The sequence below is a fragment of the Crinia signifera genome, chromosome 2 (assembly GCF_055691185.1).
Source record: "Crinia signifera chromosome 2, ASM5569118v1, whole genome shotgun sequence".
Taxonomy (NCBI): Eukaryota; Metazoa; Chordata; class Amphibia; order Anura; family Myobatrachidae; genus Crinia; species Crinia signifera.
In genome coordinates, this window is record NC_139218.1 from 172862797 (window position 1) to 172889233 (window position 26437).

At 43.0% G+C, this 26437-nt stretch overlaps 1 protein-coding gene across 1 annotated transcript in view; it reads left to right on the forward strand.

Moving 5' to 3' along the window:
- The first annotated feature begins 23956 nt into the window (after nucleotides 1-23956).
- The window catches only part of ELAPOR1 (endosome-lysosome associated apoptosis and autophagy regulator 1), a 514464-nt gene continuing 511983 nt past the window's right edge, over nucleotides 23957-26437 (forward strand). Inside the window, exon 1 of the mRNA XM_083173204.1 lies at nucleotides 23957-24222. Within this exon, the coding sequence (XP_083029330.1) occupies nucleotides 24103-24222 (120 nt within the window). The 5' untranslated portion in view covers nucleotides 23957-24102. The remainder of the gene's footprint in view (nucleotides 24223-26437) is intronic.

A 26437-nucleotide genomic window follows, 5' to 3' on the forward strand; every position in this document is an offset into this window, starting at 1 on the left:
GCAGGGTCAATTCGGTACCTAAAGAGGTCGCCAATTGAACCCTTCCCCTTGTTTCCCACGATGCAGGAATGCTGTTTAAGCCCAAACAGCAGACCTAAAATAATAAATAAATGAAACTGAAGAAAAACTCTCTGGAGCTTCACAGTGAGCACCCTTTCCTGAGGGCACATTTTCTTAAACTGGTCTTGTGGGAGGAAGTAGAGGGGAGGAGCCAGTACACCCAGTGAAAGAGCTTCTATGTGCCTGTCTCCTGCGGATGCCTCTCTTCTCCCATACGTTAAGATGAATCCCCAATATCCCATATGGATGATAGAAAAATGGAATTTTAAAAACCGTGGCGTAACTATAAATTTTGCTCTCCCCCCTCCAGTCAAATTACACATTACGCCACGCATCGTAATGCCCCTTTCACTATATGCCACATGTTGTAATTAACCCCTACACTATACCCCACACACCTAATGCACCTTACACTATGGGCAGAGTGTAATGCCGCCCGCGTTTAGTTGCAGTACGAGATGTCTGCTGAACTCTTACTTTTTATGAAGGAGAATCAACTTACAAGGCATGGTTTTGCCTTGTAAGTTAATTCCCCTTTAAAAAAAACATCCGAGTTGGCGGTTCAGCCTTAAATTCCGCCCTATAAGTCACATACTGTTATGCTCCTTACCCTATAGGCCACACACCATACTGCCCCTTACACTGCAGAGATTAATACTTCTGTGTGGAGAAGCCGCACCGCTGCCAGAAAAAGGGTATGACTGCACTGAGAGGGGGCATGGTTTATTGGGAATAATGCCTCCCGTTTTTGTCAATATGGAAGCATTCTAAGCACTCTGAGCTTCTGGTAAGCCCCTCTTTCCCCCATGAATAGATGCTTTGCGTAGGTGCAAAATGTCTATTCACCGCTGCTCTGCCAAGCAGAGGCATGTCCCAACTGCCCCTCCCTCCATCACGGGACATTGCTGCCCTTGGGTGGGACAGTCACACAAAAAAATCACTGTCCCACGAAAATTGGGACAGATGGGAAGTACTGTATGCTGACAGATGCTAACACATGGACACACAGATGCTGACAAATGGACAGATCCTATAACATGGGGGCTGAAACACGGACGCTGACAAGTTGATGCATGGAAGCTAATACAGACACATATGCTAACACAGATAGCCAATGACACATGGACACTGACCGTCACTGACACACAGGGATACGCTGACACATTGACTGAACATAGAGACACTGACATCTGGAGACATGATACAGACACCCGGACATTAACACAAATATGCTGATGCGTGATGACACAGACACTGACTGTTTGGCCTCACTTGCATCCCACTGTAGAAATCAGGGTTTGAAAGGGTTAACCTTTTTCTGTGTTCTTGGCTCCTGTGCTGCAGCCTGTAGAAGGGGAGGGCTCAGTAAGTGGAGTGCAGGGGAAGAGAGGAGTGCCTTCACTAGCAGGACAGGGAGAGGGAGGATGTGTGTGTGCACAGTGACAGAAACCCCTCCTGGTAGTTCCTGCCTGTGCTGCTGCTGGGAGGAAAGGAGGGAGAGACAGGACGGACCTCACCTCCTTAACTATGCGGGTCTGAGAGTGAGAGGCTTCCTGCTGCTGGCGCCGGCACCTGTTAGGCAGACAGAGTGACAGGCACAACGGCATCATCCGGCAGCAGTAAACAGCAGCAGCTTGGTGCTCCCCACAGACCCCGTTGGTGCTGGCTCCTCCAAGCCACCGCGGGGTCTGCGGCAGTGTAGTTACTCCATTGTTTAAAAATAATACCCTCTTTGTTATATATAACATCACCTCTGGTGAAAATAACCTACAAACTGCAAATAAATGAACATCCGCTATGAATTTGGCCACTGGTAAAGTGTGCAAATTCCAGATAGGCCAGTCCCATGCATCTGTCTGCAATACTATCTGCCAACTGTGACCACTGTACAGGATTTGCGTTCCACTGCTGTAATGAAAACCAGAAGCTGTCATCTGCTCTGTATAATTGGCACTGTTGGGTGCCACAAGCAGCAGAGATGGATCACCTGTAAGCAGTTGCCTTCACTTTATCAGTACACCGCCCACCAGCAGGACCAGAACAATCCAATGAATTTGTCAGAAAACTGGACATCACAAAGAGGGCAGAGAGTGACCCAATTAATGGGTAGTGTAGTCCAGGGCAAAACTACACTTTTTGTTACCTTGTGGTAGACAATGTATTTTTTTTTTACTTTGTAGAGGGCAATGTGTGTGTTGTGTTTTCCTGTTGGGGATAATGTGTTTTATTTTGTTTTACTAGTGGCGGGCACAAAATGTTTGTTTTTGTTTTACTCTGTACGGTTCTATATGTATTTTTTTCTACTTTGCCCGGGACAATGTGTGTTTTCGTTTTCTGCTGGGTACAATGTGTTAGTTTATTTGCCACCTTCCAATGTGCTTGTTATTTTTTTTGTTTTTGTCATGTGTTTGTTATTTTCCCAGCAGGGACTGATGTGTTTGGGTTTTTTTATCCCATAAGGGACAATGGGGGAAATTTACTAAGCTGGAAATTCTAATTCACATGGGATGTTGCTATGGGCAACCAATCAGAATCTACTACTTATTTATTTAGCACCTTCTAAAAGATAATAGTATCTGATTGCCCATAGCAAACTACCATGTGAAATAGAACTCCCATCTTAGTCATTTTCCCCCAATGGGTTTTTTTTTTCCTGTGAGAGCCAACGTCTGTCTTTTTCTTATCAGTGCAGGTTTGTTTTTTCTTTTTTATTCTTGGCCAATGTGTTTTAGATTTTTTTATACTATCAGGAGCAAATGTGTTTGTATATTTTCCTGTGGGAACCAATGTTACTATATTTCCCCTTCCTCCTCACCAGATTTTAACTAGGGATGTGCACTGGGCACTTTTCATGAAACGTGTTTTGGGTCTGTATCTCGGGCAGAGTTTTTGATCTGGGTCTCTTCCAAAACACCACCATTTTCCTGTTTCAAATCTGAATTTTTTTTGCCACAACACATAAAAAATTACTAAAATTTACAGAATTTGGGGTTTTAATTGCTCCTACGCTATTATTAACCTCAATATAACCACCGAGGTCCCTTACTCACCTGCGCACCTCCAGTTCTAAAGAGAAAACAAATAGAAGTGGTATTCAACAGACGGCCCTGTAATTGGAAGGACAGAATTGTCAATCCTCGCTTTGTGACTCCCATACCCAGAGCCCCAGCGCTTAACATAAAGAAAACGGCAAGCTCTCTGGTATGCCCAATCAGGTCTGTCCTTTGTAATGCCAGATCTATAAGAAACAAGACTGCTACAATTGCTGACCTTATTGAAGCTTTAGATCTAGCCTGTATTACAGAGACTTGGCTAGATGAAAATGCAGCACCTATCTTGGAAGCTGCAGTCCCAAAAAACTTTTCTGTCCTACACAACCCAAGACTGGAACGCAGGGGAGGCGGGGTGGCTATCTGCTTCAAAAAATCACTCAAACTTAGGGTCCACTCTATGGAAAGCACTCGCTCATTTGAGTGCATTGCTGCCCGGAGTTCGACAGGATTAGGTTTCAGAGTACTCCTCATTTATCGCCCCTCCTGGAGATGGAAAGTTATTTCTACAAGAACTTGCAGACACTGTTGCTGGTCTAGTTCTGGAGCACCAAATATGGCTCATCCTCGGGGACTTCAATGCATGGGTTGATGACGAGCTCTCACACCTTGGCCAAGACCTTCTGTGCACAATGAATGGCATGGGCTTCACACGTTCCTTCTGCCACACATAAAAGTGGTCACACGCTAGATCTTGTCTTTTAGATTGGATTACAAATCACTGACCTAAAAATAAACCCAGTCACGTGGTCAGACCACCACTCCCTTTGGTTCTCAATTGCAACCCCTCAAAATAGATCTGTGCCAATGGAGCTGACCAGGTATCGTCCAAGAAGGGGTATGACTCCACAAACTCTTGCAGCAAATCTGGATCTCTCTGCATTACTGGGAGCTGGTGAAGATCCCTGTTCCCTAGTCCATAACTATAATAGGGATATAATGGCTGCAATTGATATTATAGCCCCAGCTCGTGTACAACATTTAAAACCACAGCTCCCTGGTTTGACAGCAGTCTTAATGAGCTCAAGAAAAGGTGGCGTCGAATTGAAAGACAATGGAGGAAGACTAACCTTTTGAAGGACAAGATAAAACTAACAAAGCATATTGAGGAATATCAATCAACAATAACCCGTAAGAAGTCAGAGTTCCTGTCAACTGAGATCATGGCAGCAAACAATATGCCTGCTCAACTTTTCTGCACAGTGGAAATGCTTTGCAAGCCAGCATGCCTGCAGCCTGATGAAACACTCTCCCAGACGAGATGTAATGAGTTTGCAAAATTCTTCTCAAATAAAATATCCACCATCAGGGCTGGAATCTCCACAGTTCCGTCAGATGAGTGCCAAACTACCAAGCCTGACAATATAAGCCACCTATCCTCATGGACCAGCTTTGACCCAATGGATGTAAAGGACATTGCTGAAAATTGTCCAGATTTTGCGTCCCACTACCTGTGATCTGGACCCTGCCCCAACCAAGCTCCTAATAGGGTGCATAGATATAATTGGCCCGGTCTTTGCAAAAATTGTTCAGTGCTCTTTGCAGACAGGAATTTTTCCTCAACCCTAAAGGAAGCAGTTGTTAGACCTCTTCTTAAAAAACCCAATTTAGATCCAGACTACAGACCGGTATCAAACCTTCCTTTTCTAGGAAAAGTCATTGAAAAAGTGGTTGCAAATCAACTAGAAACCCACCTGATATCTCATGATATGTATGATCCATTCCAATCAGGATTCAGGAGAAGACATAGCACTGAAACAGCCCTGGTATATGTGCTAAACGATCTTCTGATGGCAAGAGACAGAGGTGACTGTTCAATCTTAATCCTTCTGGATCTCTCTGCAGCATTTGATACTGTGGACCATGGGCTTCTGATTGAGCGCCTAAAAAATTTCTGTGGACTGGATGGCACAGTACTAAGCTGGTTTAAATCATTTCTCACTGGCCGGTCACAGGGAGTTTCATCTGGAGTATACTCATCTTCATCCGTGCCATTGCCATGCGGTGTCCCACAAGGTTCTATATTATCCCCCATGCTTTTTGCAGTGTACATGTTGCCACTGGGTGAAATAATTAGGCACCATAGCCTTGTCTACCACTGCTATGCAGATGACACACAGCTGTACTTGTCCTTTGCTCCAGGCACTGTAAACCCAATAGCAACCCTAAATGGCTGTCTAGCTGAGCTCCAGGAATAGATGAGTGCCAGTTGGCTGAGACTGAATCCTGATAAAACAGAGGTCTTTATGATTGGACCTCAACATCAAAAGGACAAGACTGCAGCACAGCCGCCCAACTGGACTGACACTTGGGGGTACAGAATTACAAAACTCTGATCATGTGCGGAATCTTGGCATGGTACTAGATGGTGGATTGACACTTAAACATCAGATATCAGCCACAATCAAATCCTCATTCTTTCATCTGAGGAACATAGCCAGAATCAAAACACTTAATCCCATCTGAAGACCTGCCAAAAGTCATACATGCATTTGTATCATCTCGTTTGGATTACTGCAATGCCCTTTACACTTGGTCTACCAGCAAAAGAACTGCTCCGATTACAGCTGGTACAAAACACAGCTGCCAGGCTGTTAACTAAACAGCCCTGCTCTAGCCACATTAGCCCACATTAGCCCATTCTATACTCCCTTCACTGGCTGGCAATAAAATGGCGAATAATTTTCAAAATCAATTACTGAGTTTCAAAGCCCTACATGACCAAGGCCCAAGGTACCTGAAGCAGCTTCTGATTCCATACTGTCCCACCCGATTACTGCGGTCTGTAGATGAAGGACTTTTAGCAGTACCTAGGATCTCCCATAATTCATCAGGGGGTCGAGCTTTTAGCCATTCAGCTCCGACTTTATGGAACTCACTTCCCCGCACAGTTCGAGAGACCCCCACTCTAGAATGCTTCAAAAACAGACTCAAGACCTTCCTATTTACTCAAGCGTTTCCTTCAGTCCCTTAAGTATTGTTTATGAAAAGCTTTTCAGTACTGTATTACATTCATTCTATCTGTTAAGCGCATTGAGTCCTATTGGAGAAAGAGCGCTATATAAATAAAATTATTATTATTAATAATATCATTAATTTCTACTCATCTCCAGTCTATTCTAAACACCTCACAATATTGTTTTTAGGGCAAAAGGTTGCACCAAGGTAGCTGAATAACTATGCTTAACCACACAAGTGTGTGGCACAAACACTTGGCTCATCTAGGAGTGGAAATGGATGAAAACATATAACATGTATCTGGTGGTGAGCTGCGGTGCCAAGCTGCAGTTATATGGAATGGGGGTGTCACTCCTGTATATAGATGACAACGAATTTGTAAATATCACAATTTTTATATAGCACAATTTTAATAAAAAATATATTAGATAGGTAAAATAGACATAAAACATTTATATGGAAAAGAGCAATAAATTAAAAGTGACCTATAGCTCAGGTGTTCTATCTTAATTGGTATAGTCACCGATAGGTCATGTAACCTGTTGTAGCTGAGTGTCTGTTCCTAGTGGTGCCTCATTCGTATGGTTTGATCCCAGAAGCAAGTTGGAATATTTATTTTAAGGCTTTTTGGAGGAAGCAGCCTCCTGTGCTTGTAATAGCCTGGGATGTTGTTGCACTGGCTCACTTGGAAGTGGATGAGGACCTCAATTGGGTTGTCACCCGGGAGAACCAAATATTGTGATGCTGATACACAAAAAGAACACACCCTGAGTCTGCTCACTGCTGAGGTGTGATATATTTAGACACACAGCGCGACAGCAGAAAACAGGGATATCTGGCGCAAGTAATTAAAATAATTACTGTATACAATAAGATTTTTATATAAACAAAAAGTGTGGCAGGTGCTGCTCTCAGAAGTGAATCTGAATCATTTCAAGTAGAAAGACCACAATTAATTTTAAACAAAAGAGAGTGCAGTTGTTACACTATAATAAGATATAAAATGTATTAATAACAACACATAGATATAATCTCTATAAAATATATCATATTAATCAACACTGACATCTGTTGGGCACATTGATCAAAAAGGCATTGGAGACAATATTTCATATATTGCTTTTAGAAACTTGTTGTCAATAATGAAGCCAATTCTCACCAGCAATAACCACGGTTTCAGATATCCCTTGTAGGTTAATATCCCGTTCTAATTGGTGCAAAGCAACACAACTAATCCAATGTGAGATAAAATTGCGCCAAGGTCTGATGTGCACACACACCAGGTATCTCCAGGTAAGCTGTCTCTCAGATGTTGTAAGCCATTATCACGTGGCCTTACACTGGGCTATTAGGCCCAAAAATTTGTTATTGTGCATGGGATGGGTTTGGGAGTGTGATTCCCTCTTTGTTGGTATGGCTGTTCTGCTCCAGGTTAGCACACGCTAACACTTTATTAACATTTATGTTTTTCCCTATCACATTGTATGTATTATTTTAACCACACCTTCACCTCCTTACATAGCACTTATGTGCTTCTTATTAACCCCTACTAATTTTCATTTGTGTGCTGCCCTGGAGTTGTCAGCCTGTGCCGGCATATTGGGAGCCCACACCCCAGACCCATACCCAGTGTTAGGGACCCCCAGTGACAGAGATGCCTTGACGTACGGCCTGGGGGCTTAGCCCTATATCTGCAGATATATGCAACCAAGATCTCTGTGTTATCTGATTATTATATGTATATTTCTCATTCAGTGTGCAATTGGGATACAAACGTTTTTTTTTTTTCCTAACCAGATTTACCCCTCCCTGTTGGCACCTGAATGACATTACCTCTGATTGAGCAGCTTGCCAATAAAAGTGTTGTGTAGTTAAAACTAATACAGTTAATAATAAGCAGCTGTCTATGAGGCACAAGAAGTGGGCACACAGGCAGCGGGCGGGAGAGTGAGCATGCGGGTGGGCGGGCAGACGGCCAGACGTGCTACCTCTTCAATCTCCAAGGCTGGAGTGAAGATGGCACCCGCCCCTATATAGGGTTTCGGATCTCGCAACCTCTGGAAAGGCGTGCTCCGAGCCTGGGCTGGGAAAACCCGAACAGGCTCGGAAGAGCTTTGGATTGGGGGTGCTCAGATTCCCCCAATCTGAACACGCTCTTCTTTAATTTGAAACTCCATATGGGCTGATTCCAGAAATTTCTTGGGCTGGTTTTCCATCCAATGGACAGTGCTCGGTTGGGATTTACTGCAAATACCACTCTGTTTTTTTTTTTCTTTTTGAAATTACTTTATGGAAATGTTTTGTTCAAGGGAACTCATATTAGGTTGGGGCAGGTAAAAAACAGCTGGGCCTAACTACAATCTGTTAGGTTTGTATATGCTGCAATTGTATTTCAGGCAGCCATTTTTGCAGATTTGAAAAATACCCTTAATAGGTTTTGCTGTTAATTTAACAGGAAAACAGAAAATAAGCACAACAAGGCAGACTGAATACTTTTTATTGAGTAACATCTACAGAAGCAAACTAATATACCGCTATATTATGGGTACATTTGCATAATATGGGTTTATACCTAAGTGGTTATAGTTTTACTCACATTTTCAGGCATAAAACATGAACCATACTTGCCTACTTTTGGAAACTAGTCTAGTAGAGACTCTAGATTGTGTTTGAGCTTTCATGGCACGCCGATGTAGGGGCATGTCATGTACGAAGGGTTGGACTCTAAGTTTCACACACACACACACACACACACACACACACACACACACACAAAAGGGGCCATTGTTAGCCAGTGGTGCAAGTAGAAATTTTTCTCCATGGTACTGGTAGCGCACGCCGCAGGTGTGGTCATATGTCAAATGGGAGTGGTTACATGAAACTATGGGAGTGGCTAAATGACAATAAGGGCAAGGCCACATTGTGCCACACCATAATTTTTATTGCGCATTATGCCACACACTGTAATGCTTATTAAACATTGTGCCACACACCGTAATACATATTACACATTACGCTAAACACACTGTAATGCCCATTTTACATTATTGAGATATACACCTACTGGTTTATGAGCTGCACATGTGAAATGTAGTGTCAACCATGGGGTGTTGTGTCTATATATGACAGAATGGTCCTAGCGTTAGGTACAGTATAATAACATTTATTAACCAGTCACAATGTTGGTATTGGCAGAAATGTGAACAAAAAAACCCTACAATTAATAGAAAAATAACATCAGCATGTACAATATAATTCAAACATTGCACATTATATGGTATGGTGTAGTGAACAACGGATCTGTGAATATCACTACACCATGAATCTACAAATAAGACACAAAGCTGATTATGGTCAAATTATAAGATAACAATGAGTGATCAGAAAATTAGCTGCAGGGTGCCAACACACTTGCCTCCCCGAGACCACGCATTGGGGGGGGGGGATGCGGTGCAGTGGGGTCACTTGTTCGGCCCACCTATCCCTGAAATTGCAGGGCCCCATATTCAGTGTAACCCCTGCAACCTCTATAGTTACCCTACTACACAGGGGTCACCTATAGACACATACAGGTGTCAGCGCCAGGGGATAAATTCAGCCTACACACATACACAAAAGGGGACAGAGCCAGCTTACACTGACATGCACAGGGATAACGTATATACCCACAGAAGGGTGAGTGCCAAGATTTAGTGTCAGCCTATATACACATACAAGAAGTCAGTTTACACAGACACACACAGGTCAGTGCTACCCTGTACACACCTACAGGGGTCACCTAGACACACATTGGGTCAGTGCCAAGCTACTGTACACACACAAATATAGAACATCAGCCAGCTAGCTTGACACCGTGCAGCCTATGGAGCTGCTGAGGAAGAACCACATGCACTAACCTGCAGCCTGGGCACACCTACTCCTCCCCCATCCTATCCATGGAGCTCCCAGCTGGCACTCACTGTCTCTGCAGTAGCTCCCTGTCACTCCCCCTGTCTCCAGCGTGCAGCGGGGGTTTGGGGGAGAGATCCATTGCTGCTGCCACAACCTCGAGGCTCTGGTGAGGGAGCTGTGCTGTCGGGTCTCCCTGCTGCCCTGTGCTGCTTGCCTCAGGCTCTCACGCTGTAGGCTCACCTCAGACTCTCACACTGTAGTGTCTATATAGCCCACGCGGTGCTTGGCTGGCCTAATATTGTGCCAAGCTTCGCCCCCATCGCGGTCAGTATCGCGCACATATGCGGTCTGGATTTTAAGAGGGGGGCTTGGATTTTCCAGGGGATTGAAAGGGCTTTGCAGGGCACCGGGAGAAGGATGCCTAAAATGGGAGGCTCCCGCAGAATGCAGGAGTGTAGGCAAGTATGACATGAAAAGGTTTTTTTTATCAAAAAGATAAAGAACTAGGCGCTGGTATGAGCTGCTTCTTTTGCACAAAGAGCTGCTGCTTGGATAAGGTCTATAGTAAACCTTAAAGGGGACAAAACACAATATATACAGTGAAGCAGTGCTAATTTTTCTATACCATAAATTGATAAATGATGTACAGTGGGATTGCCTGCAAAAAAGTAACAATTTATTTTACATACACTATAAAAGCATTAATTATAAAAACAGTTTAATGGTAATGAGCAGTATTGGTGTAAGCCTGAAAGATGAAGCAGTCTTTCTGGTATATATGTCCTCTTATGGGGCTTAATGAACTGGGTGTGCAGCTTTTTATCTCACCAAATTGAAGGGATTTTTCCAGATTGGGTCCAGAGTCCTCACTATGGTGCGGATGTGCAAATGATGGTAAGGGGCCGCTGGAGGATGATCACGGACCTTGTGGGGCTTCCCAAAAAGTGGTGTATTGTAGATTTCAGCTGTGCCAAAAGATGGAATCCAATTTTTTAGCCGATTTTGAGGTTGAAGTTTTTGTAAACCAGTTGCTTCAATCAGGGGTCTTTTCACTATGCCACCAGGATACTGCTCACTGTGCCACCAACGCGTTTCACTGAACTCTGTCAGCTTTTTCAAGGTGTCTTTTTCAAGACCTTGATACCTGCTTCATTGTATATATTGAATGAAGTATGACATGAACCATTTCCAAAAGGCGTTCTTGCCCTGATTAGCTATTTTCTGTTGAAAAAACTGTGCTGGACCAATTATCTAGTTTCATAGTTACATAGTAGGTGAGGCTGAATAAAGACTTGCGTCCATCATCTCAACCTATGTTTATAGTAGCTTATCCCTTGTTGTATAGTATGTTCTGATATTTTAAAGACAGATTATGTTACTTATTCATACCCATGGATGTTTTTAACCAATAAATGTTTATTCAACCTTATTTTAAACGTATTTATAGTGTCTGCCGACACCACTTCTCCAGGAAGAGAGTTCTAAAGTTTGACTGTTCTGACTGGAAAGAATTTTTTTCTTCTAGATGAACAAAATCTTTTTTCTTCTAATCTAAACTCGTGCCCTCGCATCCTAGATTCCTTTCTAGTAGAAAAAAGGGTGTTTGACAGTTCCTTATATTTGCCCCTAATATATTTATACATGTTGAGCATATCCCCCCTTAAACGTCTTTTCTCTAGTGTAAATAGTCCCAAATTTTTTTGATTTTTTCTAATTCTATGATGTCCTTTTTATAGTGCAGGGCCCAGAACTGCACTACGTATTCGAGGTGCGGTCTAACCAATGATTTGTACAGAGGCATAATTACTTTTGAGTCCCTAGTTTCCATGCCCCTTTTAATACATGCTAGAATTTTGTTGGCCTTTTTTGTTGCTATATTACATAGACAACAAACTGGGGTGTAGTGCTCAATTTGGACTCCTAGATCCTTTTCGAGTACTGATTTACCCAATTCATCCCCGCTTAGGTTATAACTAGCAAACTGGTTATGTCTCCCAAGGTGCATGACCTTGCATTTGTTCACATTGAACCTCATCTTCCACTTTTTTGCCCACTCATCTAGATTGTCAAGATCATTTTGAAGCGTGGTGACATCTTCTGATGATTTAATAACTCTGCTCAGTTTTGTACCATCCGCAAAGATGGATACATTGCTGAGTAACCCCATCCCAATATCGTTAATAAAAATGTTAAACAAAATGGGACCAAGATCCGAACCCTGTTGCACTCCACTTAGTACTGGTATCATATTTGATACGGCACTGTTCACGACCACTCTTTGTTCTCTATTACACAGCCAGTTCCCTACCCATCTACAGATATTTGCCCCTAATCCCATGTCCTCCATTTTATTTATCAACCTCTTGTGTGGTACTGTCGAAGGCTTTAGCAAAATCTAGGAAAATCACATCTACAGTGTTTCCATTATCAAGATTTTTGCAAACCTCTTCATAGAAACAAAGTAGATTAGTTTGGCATGAACGATTTTTCACGAACCCATGCTGGTTATTACTGAGTAAACTATGAAGGTCTAAATATTCCTGGATACCATCTCTTAAAAATCCTTCAAATTGTTTACCCACTATTGATGTTAAACTAACAGGTCTGTAATTAGCGGGATCCTACTTTTTCCTTTTTTGAATAATGGCACTACCTCTGCTATTCTCCAGTCTTTTGGTACCTTTTCTGATGATAGTGAATTATCAAAGATATAATGTAGAGGGGAAGCTAATTCCTCCCTTAATTCCATTAGTACCCTTGGATGAATCCCATCGGGCCCAGGTGATTTATTTGTTTTGATTTGGCTGAGCCTCAATATTATTTCCTCGGTAGAGAATTCGATATTGAGGTCCGGCTTGTTCATCCCATTTGTGGTATGTGTGCATTCCACAGTCTGCTCTCCCTTAGTAAACACTGATGAGAAGTACTCATTTAACAGTTCTGCTTTTCCCTTGTCCTCCGTTAAACTTTTTTCATTGATATCGGTTAGTGGGCCTATGTTGTCCTTAATTATACGTTTACTATTTATGTATTTGAAAAACTTATTGGGGTTAGTTTTACTTTCACTGGCTATGCGCTCTTCATAATCCCTTTTAGCTACTTTGATTGCCCCTTTGTAAATTTTGTTTGATTCTTTGTATTTGGTGAACGCCTTGTCATTTAAGTTATTTTTATAGAATTTAAATGCTCGTTTTATTGTTGATTGCTGACCTAACTTTTTTGTCCAACCATGGTGGCTTTTTTTGGGAATTTACCCTTAGTTACTTTAGGAATGTATTTAATAGTTAATCATTTGAGTACATTTCTTAGAGTATCCCACATTTCCTCAGCATTTATCCCCTTAAAAACTGTTTCCCACACAATTCTTTTTAGGGCTTCTCTGAATAATTCGACGTTAGCTTTTCTGAAGTTTAGTATTTTTGTCGATCCTTTAATGATGTAATTTACTGAAGTTGATTTCCAGTGAAACCATATTGTGGTCACTGTTCCCTAGGTGTTCAATTACTTATGTGTTTGAAACTAAATCTATGTTATTTGTTAAAACCAAATTCAATAATGCCTTATTACGAGTTGGAGCTTCTACCATTTGCGTGATAAAACTGGTCTTTAAGTAAGCTTAGGAACCCACTGCTTCTTGCTGTTTTACATGTTTCATTTTTTCCAATCAATATCAGGTAAATTAAAATCACCCATAATTAATACCTGACCCTGATCTGATGATTGTTTGATTTGGTTTAAAAGAAGAGACTCGTCCCCTTCATTTATGTTTGGTGGTCTATAGCATACCCCTATTAAAATTGTGTTATTAGTTTTTTTTGTTATTGTCGGTTATCTCTGCCCACATGGCCTCTGTGTAGACCTCCTCTGTGCCTGTGCTCATTTCTTTCTCACACGATGTGAAGTTTTTTTTTACATATAGGCACACCCCCCCCCGCCCTTTCTATTTTCCCTGTCTTTTCTGTAGAAAGTATATCCCTCCATGTATAATGCCCAATTGTGCGACTCGTTATACCATGTTTCTGTAATATCAATAATGTCATAATCGTCCCTAGTGACCACAGTTTCAAGTTCCCTGATTTTACCTGCTAAGCTTCTTGCATTAGCCAGTAGGTATTTTAATTTATGTTTATTTTTATTTGCGTCCCTAACATTGTGTTGAATTTCTCCTCTGGACTTATTTGTATTCCTTACTAACTTCCTCGTACCCACCTCCCCCTTAGTAGACTCTCTACAGGCCTCCCCACCATTCCCACTGTCCGACCTATTTACAGTTTTGAAACTTCTTCCTATGTCGTTAACTCCTTCCCATACCCTAAGGTCATCTGTACCTAAGTAGATGCAAACAAAGAGGGTTTTGATAGGGCGCTCCCACTTGAGATATGGCGAACTTCAATGTCGGTGGATCTTTGATACCTCAAAACGAGAAGAATAAACAAATCGCAGCATTCATAGTGTAGATATTAAGATGAACTATATAATATAAAATTTCTACGGTCAATCTATATTCTCCGTACCGCAGATGAGCCTTCCCTTAGGCCACAAGATATTTCGTATGATATCGTCTGATATAAGTATGGTTTCCTTTTTCCTCTGCTCGTATACCTCGGTTTAAAAATTCAATATTTGCACATAGTGTAAAACTGTGACAATTTATTCAAAAAACAAACTAATACACACAATCAATGGCATAGTACCGTGTCAGGCCTTATCATCAAGGCTATTTGTGTCACTTATCGGACAGTCAGAAGGATAATTTCTCAGTGGGTTCCCGGGTTCCACTAAAGAAATGTATTCCGTCCCAAAATAGCCTCAGATGGTATACTGAAAAGTCCAGTCCAACGGTCTTTATGTCCTTTAAAATAAACACCAACGCGTTTCTGCTTGATCCCAAGCCTTCCTCAGGGTGTGTGTGCTATGGTGGCCCGTCTGGGTTTTTATACCCAGCATGCCTCTTAACTCCTCCCTCATGCATGGTCACATGGGTGCGCTCATATAGTTATAATTACTCCAAATCAAATCACCAAGGTATACATACAGCATATAGCATAAATAACAAACTTCATTATAATACATACTTAAAAAAGGTCAATAAAACAAAAACCTTCAGCTTTTTTTTTTTTTTTTTTAATAAAATACCATAGGAAACCGGAACCCGGAAGTGCGGGTACGTCGGTATATATCCCCGCTCTGCAACCTAGCCTTCTGTTGCTGGGTGCTCCCTACGCTGCTCTCTAGCAGCGCATCTCCACTGTCACTTACATGAGTGGTTAAAGTGGAACGCATTAAATGGCCGCTGACACGCACGTGCACTTCCGGGTACGGACGTTGCCGTCCCGGAGTACACGCTTAACCACTCATGTAAGTGACAGTGGAGATGCGCTGCTAGAGAGCAGCGTAGGGAGCACCCAGCAACAGAAGGCTAGGTTGCAGAGCGGGGATATATACCGACGTACCCGCACTTCCGGGTTCCGGTTTCCTATGGTATTTTATTAAAAAAAAAAAAAAAAAAAAGCTGAAGGTTTTTGTTTTATTGACCTTTTTTAAGTATGTATTATAATGAAGTTTGTTATTTATGCTATATGCTGTATGTATACCTTGGTGATTTGATTTGGAGTAATTATAACTATATGAGCGCACCCATGTGACCATGCATGAGGGAGGAGTTAAGAGGCATGCTGGGTATAAAAACCCAGACGGGCCACCATAGCACACACACCCTGAGGAAGGCTTGGGATCAAGCAGAAACGCGTTGGTGTTTATTTTAAAGGACATAAAGACCGTTGGACTGGACTTTTCAGTATACCATCTGAGGCTATTTTGGGACGGAATACATTTCTTTAGTGGAACCCGGGAACCCACTGAGAAATTATCCTTCTGACTGTCCGATAAGTGACACAAATAGCCTTGATGATAAGGCCTGACACGGTACTATGCCATTGATTGTGTGTATTAGTTTGTTTTTTGAATAAATTGTCACAGTTTTACACTATGTGCAAATATTGAATTTTTAAACCGAGGTATACGAGCAGAGGAAAAAGGAAACCATACTTATATCAGACGATATCATACGAAATATCTTGTGGCCTAAGGGAAGGCTCATCTGCGGTACGGAGAATATAGATTGACCGTAGAAATTTTATATTATATAGTTCATCTTAATATCTACACTATGAATGCTGCGATTTGTTTATTCTTCTCGTTTTGAGGTATCAAAGATCCACCAACATTGAAGTTCGCCATATCTCAAGTGGGAGCGCCCTATCAAAACCCTCTTTGTTTGCATCTACTATTTCTGGATAGTTTGGTGACTATCCTTTATGATAAGGCCGCACCCTTTGTTTAGAGCGCAGGTTTTTATATTGTTTTTTCTTATCTGTACCTAAGAGCTGTAATGAGGTAAGATTACTGTTATTACATAATATTCCTGGAGCACCCCATGAATTACCCACAATATTACCCTTATTATTACCCCTGACATTGCCTGTAACTATGTCCTCCCCCCTCCTTCTCCCCCAAATTGATTCTTGACCCCAATCCTACTATTCTCACTATGGGTGCCATAGTATCTAGCTATCCCCACCCCCCCATTGCCTAGTTTAAAATCTCCTCCAACCCTCTAACCATCCTTCCCCCCAGCACCGCAGCCCCCTCCTTGTTCAGGTGCAATCCATCACGGCAAAAAATATGGTGCCTGACCGAGAAGTCCGCCCAGTGTTCTATGAACACAAATCCCTCCTTCCTACACCAGTCCTTTAGCCACACATTTACCTCCCTGATCTCCCTCTGCCTCCCTGGGCTAGTCCGTGGCACTGGTAATAATTCTGAGAATATTACCCTAGATGTCCTAGCCTTTAATTTCATACCTAATTCCCTATACTCTTTCTTGAGGACATCCCACCTACCATTAACTTTGTTGTTGGTACCGATGTGTACCAAGACCGCCGGGTTGCTCCTAGCCCCTCCCAACAAACTGTCTACTCGGTCCGCGATGTGCCATATGCCGTACCTGAGCACCCGGGAGACAGCAGACTGTACGGCGATCACGGTCCCGATAGCAGATTGCCCTGTCTGTTCTCCTGATGATAGAATCCCCTACCACCACTATCTGACTTTGCACCTCCCTCTATGTCATCCCATTAGAGCTCCTCTGGTTGCTAGAGGGAACAGTCTCATCCAGCTCCGTCATTTCGTCGCTATACCCCACTGAAACTTCGTCCAACCGGGCGAATTTATTTTGGTGTGATAGATCCAAGATGTCGTGCCTGTCCCTCCTGGCCCTCTTTTTCCTTTTTTCTGACCGTGACCCAACTGGCTGCCTGATCATCCTCATCTACCGGTGGCCCCATCTGCAACTCCTCCACCGTTCTATTTAAGCTTTGCTCGAGATCGGAAATATCCCTCAGTCGCTGAACGGTCCGCTCTACCAGTGACCTGGGCTTCCAGGGCGGACGTTAGCTCACATCTCCTGCAGATGTATTCGCACTGGGACTTTTGCACGACATGCACTGAGTGAGATTCCCAATCTGGGTCCCACCCATTTTATTTACCTCCCTGCGACTAACCCCCTAGTATACAATAGAAAGTTAAATTATAATGCAATTACACACTACAAGTACATTTCTATCAAAATATAAGAAAGTTGATACTTATCTGTTTTTGCAGCTGTGTCACACTCCTGGTGTCCTCACACCTGATGTATCTGCAGCAGAGACTGAAGTGCTTTTATCTCAGTCCTCTGGTCTCCTGCTGATACCGGCTGTAGTAGTAGTAGTACGTTTATTTATAAGGCGCCACAAAGTGTCCGCAGCGCGGTACATAGCAAACAAAACAAAAAAAAAATTACAAGGTAACGTACAGGGTGTGTTTAAAGATACAGTATAAATAGGGGTATAGCTGGTAGAACTAAAATCAGCATCAGTTCAGAAGTAGGTGTCAAAATTGTCAAGGAGACTGAAGATGAAGTAGAGGAAGGGAAGAACAGGACAGGAGCACAGGTGAGGTAATGAGGTAGGGTGAGTACGTGAGGAAGGAGGGCCCTGCTCATAAGAGTTAACATACTAAAAATAGGTGGGTGGACGAACAAAATACAATAGGATAAGTAGGAACGGAGGGGAACGGAGGCAGGATAGGAGGATCAAAAGAGGTTAGGAGGAGGGATAGGCTAGTCGAAAAAAGTGGGTTTTGAGGGAGCGCTTGAAGGAGGTAAGGGAATCAGATAGCCTGATGGGTGGCGGGAGGTTGTTCCAGTGCAGGGGGGCAGCGCGAGAGAAATCTTGGACACGGGAGTGGGAGGAGGTGATTAGGTGAGAGGTCAGTCGGCGGTCAGCGATGGAGTGAAGAGGACGGGAGGGAGTGTGGATAGAGATCAGTGAAGAGAGGTAGGGAGCTGTGGAGGAGGAGAAAGCCTTGTAGGTGGTGGTGAGGAGTTTAAAGAGAACTCGGAAAGGAATGGGGAGCCAGTGAAGAGATAAACAGAGGGGGGAGGCGGAGGTAGAGCGGCGGGAGAGGAAGATGAGCCTAGCAGCAGCGTTAAGAATGGATTGGAGAGGTGCGAGGCGGGTGAGAGGTAGCCCAGAGAGAAGGAGGTTGCAGTAGTCAAGGCGGGAGATGACAAGAGAGTGAATGAGAATTTTGGTCGCGTCAGTGGAGAGGAATGGTCTGATGCGTGAGATGTTGCGTAGGTGAAAGCGGCAAGACTGTGAGAGAGCACGAATGTGGGGGGTGAAAGAGAGGGAGGAGTCAATGATGACACCGAGGCAGCGCGTTTGGTCGGTGGACGTGATCTCGGTTTCACCAATGCTGATGGAGATAGTGGGAGAAGAGGGGATGTTCGGGGGATGGAAGATTAGAAGTTCAGTTTTAGCCATGTTTAGTTTCAGGAAGCGTTGGGTCATCCAGGCTGAGATGGCCGTGAGGCATTCGGAGACCTTGGACAGGAGTGATGGGGATAAGTCGGGGGAGGAGAGATAGATTAGGGTATCATCAGCATAAAGGTGGTAATGAAAACTGTCTTGCAGTCTGCTGACAATACACTCTGTATCTGTCCGCTTCCTCTGTAATTTCTTCCAGTTGCACGTTTTCCTCAGTGGCCCAAGCTCAGATCATGCAGCACACTGTGGACCCTTTAACAGGTCAGGCAACTGGGCTTAACCCCTTCCCGACATTTGACGTACATTTACGTCATGGTCGGGATGTACTTCCCGACGCATGGCATAAATGTACGTCATGCATTTAAAGTGTCACCGCATCTATAGACGCGGTGACAGAGGGGAGATGGCTGCTGTCCCTGACAGCAGACATCTTCCCTCATTGCCCAGGGGGGGCAGCGATGCCCCCCCCCCCATCGGCGATCGCTGCGATTGGCTGTTCAAATGTGAACAGCCAATTGCAGCGTTTTCTTTGTACCGGCGAATAACGTCGCTCGGTAACACAGGGATCGGTGGTGCTTGGTGCTGTTAAGTACAGCACCAATCACCACCGGGTGTAAAGGGGTCACTGGTGGTCACCCCACCTCACCCCACCTGCCCCCAAGGCTGTGATTGGTCCGTCGGACCGACGGACCAATCACAGCCATTACACCTCAGAGAAAATAACGGAGACAGCCCTGCAGCCGCCATTCCGGTCAGGAACAGCGTGCAGAGCGGTCTCCATGCCCATCTGTCCTCTTATACTGACCTGATCAGCGTTGGTGGTGTGGTGGCATCCGTGCTGCCTGCTGCTGGTGCTTCCTGGTTGTTGGTGCTTCCTGGTTGTTGTGCTGCTGCTGCTGCAGCGTCATTGTGTAATATAATTTTGTCTCTGCTGCCCCCCTTTTGTGCTGATCAGTATAAATTAACTGATCAGCAACTTTTTGGGGGTGCAGTTTTTTTTTTAATATTTATACCATGTCAGGTTGCACCAAAAGTTGTGCGCCTGCTGCCCCTCACTGCTAATCAGTGTTGCATCACTGATCAGCAATTTTTTAAAAAAATTTTTTTTTTGGGGGGATCAAATTCCTGTTGCCTTTGGGCGCTGATCAGTGACGGACGTTACTGACTAACATCTGTGCTCAATTTTTGGCGCAGGAGCATTTTTTTTTCTTTTAACCCCTTCAAGGTAGTACCAAAAGCTGCCTTGAAGCTGCTGCACTACATACACACTACATACCCCCCGTGTTGAAATAAAGTTTGTACCCCCCCTACACTATACACGTGTTGAAACACTACACTTACACAAACACAAAAATAATAAAAATGTCCCAATCATCCCAAAGACTGTTTTCAGCGGAGGAGGCATATGCCCTTATTGCCTCTGACACTGACACAGCCAGTGATGTAAGCGATGAATTTGCATTCGTCTTAAGCTCCTCTTCCTCCTCTAGTGAAGAGGGACCCCCTCAAAGACGCCCCCGTAGAGCAGCTGAGACCCCCCCCAAATGATTTATCCCGTATGGACCCCACCACCAGACAATTTTGAGCCCCAGGTTCCTGAGTTTTTGGCCAACCCAGGAATCCAATTTGATACTACAGGCCTCAAAGAAATTGACTTTTTCAAAGTCTTTTTCTCTGATGATTTTATAAATTTAATGGCGGACCAAAGTAATTTATATGCCCAGCAGTTTATTGCCCAAAACCCCACCTCATCATTTGCTAGGTGGACCCCTGTAGATGCAGTAGAGATGATGACGTTTTGGGGTCTGGTGTTACATATGGGCATAGTTAAAAAGCCAGAAATTAGACAATATTGGAGTACAGATGTTCTGTACAGCACCCCACTTCATCGTATGGCCATGACCCGGACTCGTTTTGAGACGATCCTTAAATTTTTGCATTACAACGATAATGCACAGTGCCCACCCAGAGATGATCCCACCTTTGACCGGCTATTCAAAGTCAGGCCGGTCATTGATCATTTCAGCGCCAAATTTGCTGAGATGTACATCCCCGAAAAATTCATTTGTGTAGACGAGTCACTTATACATTTTAAATGAAGGGTTAAATTCCGCCAGTACCTTCCCAATAAGAGGGCAAGGTATGGCATAAAAATGTATAAGCTGTGCAAAAGTACCTCAGGGTACACCCACAGGTTTCGGGTATATGAAGGGAAGGACACAAGAATTGAACCGCCAGAATGCCCCCCCTCCCTCGTAGGTGTTAGTGGAAAGATTGTCTGGGATTTAGTGCACCCCTTCCTGGATAAGGGTTATCACCTCTATGTGGATAACTTTTACACCAGCATCCCCCTGTTTAAGGCCCTTGGTTCAAGAGGTACAGCGGCTTGCGGTACTGTGCGCAAGAACCAAAGAGGCCTCCCAAAAACGCACGTTGCCCAATTACTGAGAAAGGGTGAAAGCAGGGCACAATCCACCGAAAATATGTTGTTGGTCAAATATAAGGACAAGAGGGATGTCCTTATACTGACAACAATTCACGGAGACAGTACCACCTCCGTCCCTGTACGAGGTACCAGTACCCACACCTCAAAACCTATTTGTATCCTAGATTACAATAAGTACATGGGCGGAGTGGATCTTTCAGATCAGGTACTGAAGCCGTACAGTGCCCTGCGGAAAACAAAAATATGGTATAAGAAGCTGGCCGTGTATATCATCCAGATGGCACTGTATAACCCTTACGTACTATTCCGTTCTACCAGCCAGACGGGGACATTTATGCACTTTCAAGAGGAAGTCATAAAGGGCCTAATATTTGGGAACCAGCAGGCAGAGGGCCCCAGTACTTCTAGTACTGGCCCCAGTACTTCTAGTACTGGCCCCCGTATTGTATCAGGGCAGCATTTTCCTAACGAAATCCCCTCCACTGGAAAAAAGGGCAGGACACTAAAAAGGTGCAAAGTTTGCTATAAAAAGGGAATACGAAAGCAAACTATTTTCCACTGTGAAACTTGCCCCGAAAAACACGGCCTATGTATGAACGAGTGTTTTAAAATATAACACACATCTATGGATTATTAGGTTCATCATTTCACCGTGCTTCGGGGGTCTTGCTAATGCGACATAGCACCCACCATTCATTCCACCAGAATCTGTGCTGCAAAATCCAAATATCACTCCTTCCCTTCTGAGTCCTGCCATGCACCCAAATGGTATTTTTGGTCACATATGAGGCATTGCCGTACTCGGGAGAAATTGCGGCACAGATTTTGGGGTGCTTTGTCTCCTTCATTCCTTGTGAAAATGAAAATTTTTGAGCCAGAACTGCATTTTTGTGTAAACAAATGTAATTTTTCATTTTCACAGCCCAGTTGTACCAAAATTGGTGAAACCCCTGGGGGTTTGAAATGTACACTATACCCCTAGATGAATTCCCTGAGGGGTGTAGTTTGCAAAATGGGGTCACTTGTGGGGGAGGTTCCTAACTTTTAGCATCTTATGGTGCCTAGAATCCTACATGGTGCCTAAAAAATAATCTCATAAAAAGGAGGCTCCAAAATCAAGTAGGTGCTCCTTCTATTTTGAAGCCTGTGGTTTGGTCAATGTGCACACTAGGGCCACATATAGGATATTTATGAAAACAAAAGAATTGGGGGAATCAATTTTTAGTCACATTTCTCTAGTAAAATCTACTGTGTTGAAAATCTGCTAAAAAAATGAAATTTTGAAATTTCACCTACACTTTGTTTTAATTCCTGTGAAACACCTAAAGGGTTAACAAACTTCCAAAATGCTGTTTTGAATACTGTGAGGGGTGCAGTTTTTGAAATGGCATCATTTATGGGGGTGTCTCACATACAAGTCCCTCAAAGTCACATCAGAACTGAACTGGTCCCTAAAAAAAATCAGTGTTTGAAATTTTCTTGAAAATTTGAGAATTTGCTATTCATATTTTAAGCCTCCTAGTGTCCAAAAAAATTAAAAGGAGGTTGAAATAATGATGGCAACAAAGTAGACATATGGTCTTTGTTAGTTATTAACTATTTTGAGTGGTATGATTATTTGTCTCACAAGCAGAAAATTTAACATATTGCAAAATTTACAATTTTTTTACGACATTTTGGTATTTTTCACAAATAAACACAGACTGTATCGACCAAAATTTACCACTAACTTAAAGTACAATGTGTCACGAGAAAACAATCTCAAAATCACTGGGATAAGTAAAAGCAATAAAAAGTTATCCCCACATAAAGTGATACATGTCAGATTTGAAAAAAAGGGCTCTGTCAGGAAGGCAAAAACAGGCTGCGGCGGTAAGGGGTTAAAGCAAAGAGAGAGAAAAAAAAAAACAGAAACAGAAGGGACAGAAGCCTCTTGCAACATGGTTTAACCCCTTCCTGGATGTAACTCTACACTTAAAAAATGGCACTTACTCAATGGCAGTTCAAATTCACAAGTTCATTACATTCACTTGCCCCCTGCAGTTTTTATACTGCTGATACTAGTAATCAGCTACCCACCTGAGCAGATAACCACTCCCACACTCCCTCCAGCAGCAATATATCAATGGCAGTTCAAATTCACAAAATCATAGTTGTTCACGTAAACTTTTTAGTCATTCTTAATTCAATCAAAATGTAAATAGACAATCTCAAACCAGATATCCTACATCAAATGTATATCACATAGTTGCCTACCCGACCCTCTCCTTCAGGGAGAACATGCTCTGTCCCTGGACTTCCCTGGTAATGTATGATTGCCTGTGGTGAAACACCTTACTTATGAATTACCTAGCTCCCCGCAGGTGATGGCAATCATACATTACCAGGAACAGAGCATTTTCTCCCTGAAGGAGAGGGTCAGGTAGGCAACCATGATGCATCATAGTGTCCTCTCTGCTATTTTATTCAACAAGCTGGTTGTTTTAAAACATGCATAACAATATAAACTGTAGAATAATGTACTGTATTTACTATATTTCACAGGTATGTTTTGTTTCTATTTTACTTCAGTTATGCATTTGTAACTTTTAACATACAGTACATGTGGCATTAAACTGGCAGTGAATGAGTTATAAAGTAAATGAATGCTGCACCTACTGCACTGACAGGGCAGGGCTGAGACAAGGTAGCAGAGGTGTGTCTGATTCCAAATCCTTCCTCTCTGTGATAACAGATGGGAGTTTGAAACCCTTGTTCTTCTGCAATATTTCACCTCTCCCACGTTCTATCAATCCAGAAGAAAGGTGTTGGCAGGTGGAAACAAGTTATGCCTGAGACAATATTTGTGCATGGACCCCTGCATGGTCACTTTCCCTTCCTCAGCTGTTTGCTATTGCTTTTAAATATGTGTCCTCTTCAGGGACAACAGCTACATGCTTGTAAAGAGGTAAGGAGTTTAAGGTGGCATGAAAGAAAGTAATTAATTTAAAAGAATGTGAAAATTGCCTTTTATTACTACTGCATATATTGTTGTTAGATATTTTAAACAATTCAATTCTATACAAGGTTTAAAGTCAAACAAAGTAAATAATTGCTATTAGTAAGCTATTTTCAATCTTTAATAAGGAGATCTAGGGCTATGCCTGTTGCTGGCTGCCTAACAGCTGTTGCAACTCACATGGCTGTGTGCTAAGTTCTTTTATGTTCGTGAGTAAATACCAAGTGTTGTACCAAGTTTTAAATGTAGTTATAAGTTTAATATGCTTGATGCTGACATTTGCTATAAGAACAAAATGTTATAGCATAATGATTACATAAAAAGAGCAAATGTTATAGCATTATCAAATAAGGAAAACAAAGATAATTACAGGATAGCTCAAACCTAAATGGATAAAATCAGTTTATTGTACACTAAATTGCAGTACCTAAAATCTCACCATATTACATTTGGAGGCCGAGTCTGAATCATGAGCTTATATTATTACCCACGGACACTGATCATGGTTACTTGGTTCACCTGGGGCTTTCCATATACCTGTATTTATCTGGGATTATGCTTTGCGTAGCAGCCCCCGGAGCTGCAATAAAACATTGGGGACTTAACCCTGACCCCATTTGTTTTTGTGCGATCACAGGTCCAGATGGTAAAAATGGCCTCTAATTGGAAACTGGGATAATGACCAAATCGCAATATCATACAGATTTTAACAGATTAAAATGCAATGGGGATAATTTAGATACCCCCAATGTTTATTAATTGATCTGCAATATGTATAGGGATATTTAAGTACAGGCCTAATGTATACAGAGAACAAAAAACTACTTGCCATACAGTATAAAAACAATTTATTTCATAAACCAACATTGTAGTGAATGGAATCACCTTTTCTTATAAGATATACAAAATATATAGTTTAGAATATTAAAACAAATGTGTATCATACAGTATTCAGTAGGGATGAGCAGGTTCGGGTACTGGGAATCCGAAGGCCGCCAAGCACCCCCGATCCGAGTCCTATTCCAAGCACTGTTCAGATATTTCTGCGCAGAGTCGGAGTTCAGAATGAGGCAAAACCTCATCATCCAGCTTGGGATCTCCTGTGATGCTGGTTGTTCAGTACTGCCATAAGTCCATTGGTACTGCTGTATAAGTGCAGTCCAGAGGTACTACTGTTAAAGTCCAGTGAAACGGTCGGTTTGTCGACCTAAAGATGGTCGACATACTGAAGGGACAGGGGTCTAGGTCGACATGGCACAAGGTCAACAGGTCTAGGTCGACAGTCAAAAGGTCGACATGGGGTTTTTCATTGACATAGACCCCTGTCGACCTTACTTAATACTGCCTAAGTGCAGTCCAGTGATACTGCTGCATAAATCCAGTCCAGTTATACTTCTGCTGCATAAGTCCAGTCCAATGATACTACTGCAAAAGTTCAGCACATACAGTAGTTAATGGAATCCCCTTTTCATATAAGAAATACTAAATATATAGGGTGGAATTTTAATGCTGCCCGAGTTCAGCGGCAGTGCAAGATGTCCGCCGAACTCTGACATTTTTTTTAATGGGGAATTAACTTACAAGGCAAACAATTCCCCTTTAAAAAAAATGTCCAAGTTTGGCGGACATCTCGCACTGCCACTGAACTTGTGCGGCATTAAATTCCACCCATAGTTTAGAATATTAACAAATGTCTTTCATACAGTGTTCAGTAGGGATAAGCGAGTTTGAATTCTGGGTATCCGAACACCTCTGTGTACCCCTGATCTGAGCCCTATTCCGAGCACTCGAAGTTCAGAACAAGGCAAAATGTTATCATCACACGTCCAGGGACGCTGCTGCATAAATCTAGTCCAGGGATACTGCTGCACAGTGGCATAGCCACCATGTGGCAGACCCCGCAGCAGCTTGGGGGATCAAGCGGCAGCGGGGTCTGTGGTGGGCGCAGGTGCCCAGCGCACTGACATGCTGGACACAGGACCATATTAATTCTGCTGCAGGGTGGATCTTCTTCTTACAGAGAAGCCGCCCTGCCAGTGTAGCCTGGTCCAGCAACATATCCTGCCAGCACGAATGCCGGAGCACCCCTGTCAGTGCAGTTGCTGTGGGAACTCCCCTTAGCTGCCGGAGTGCTCCTCCCCCCACTCTCCTCTACTAGCGCAAC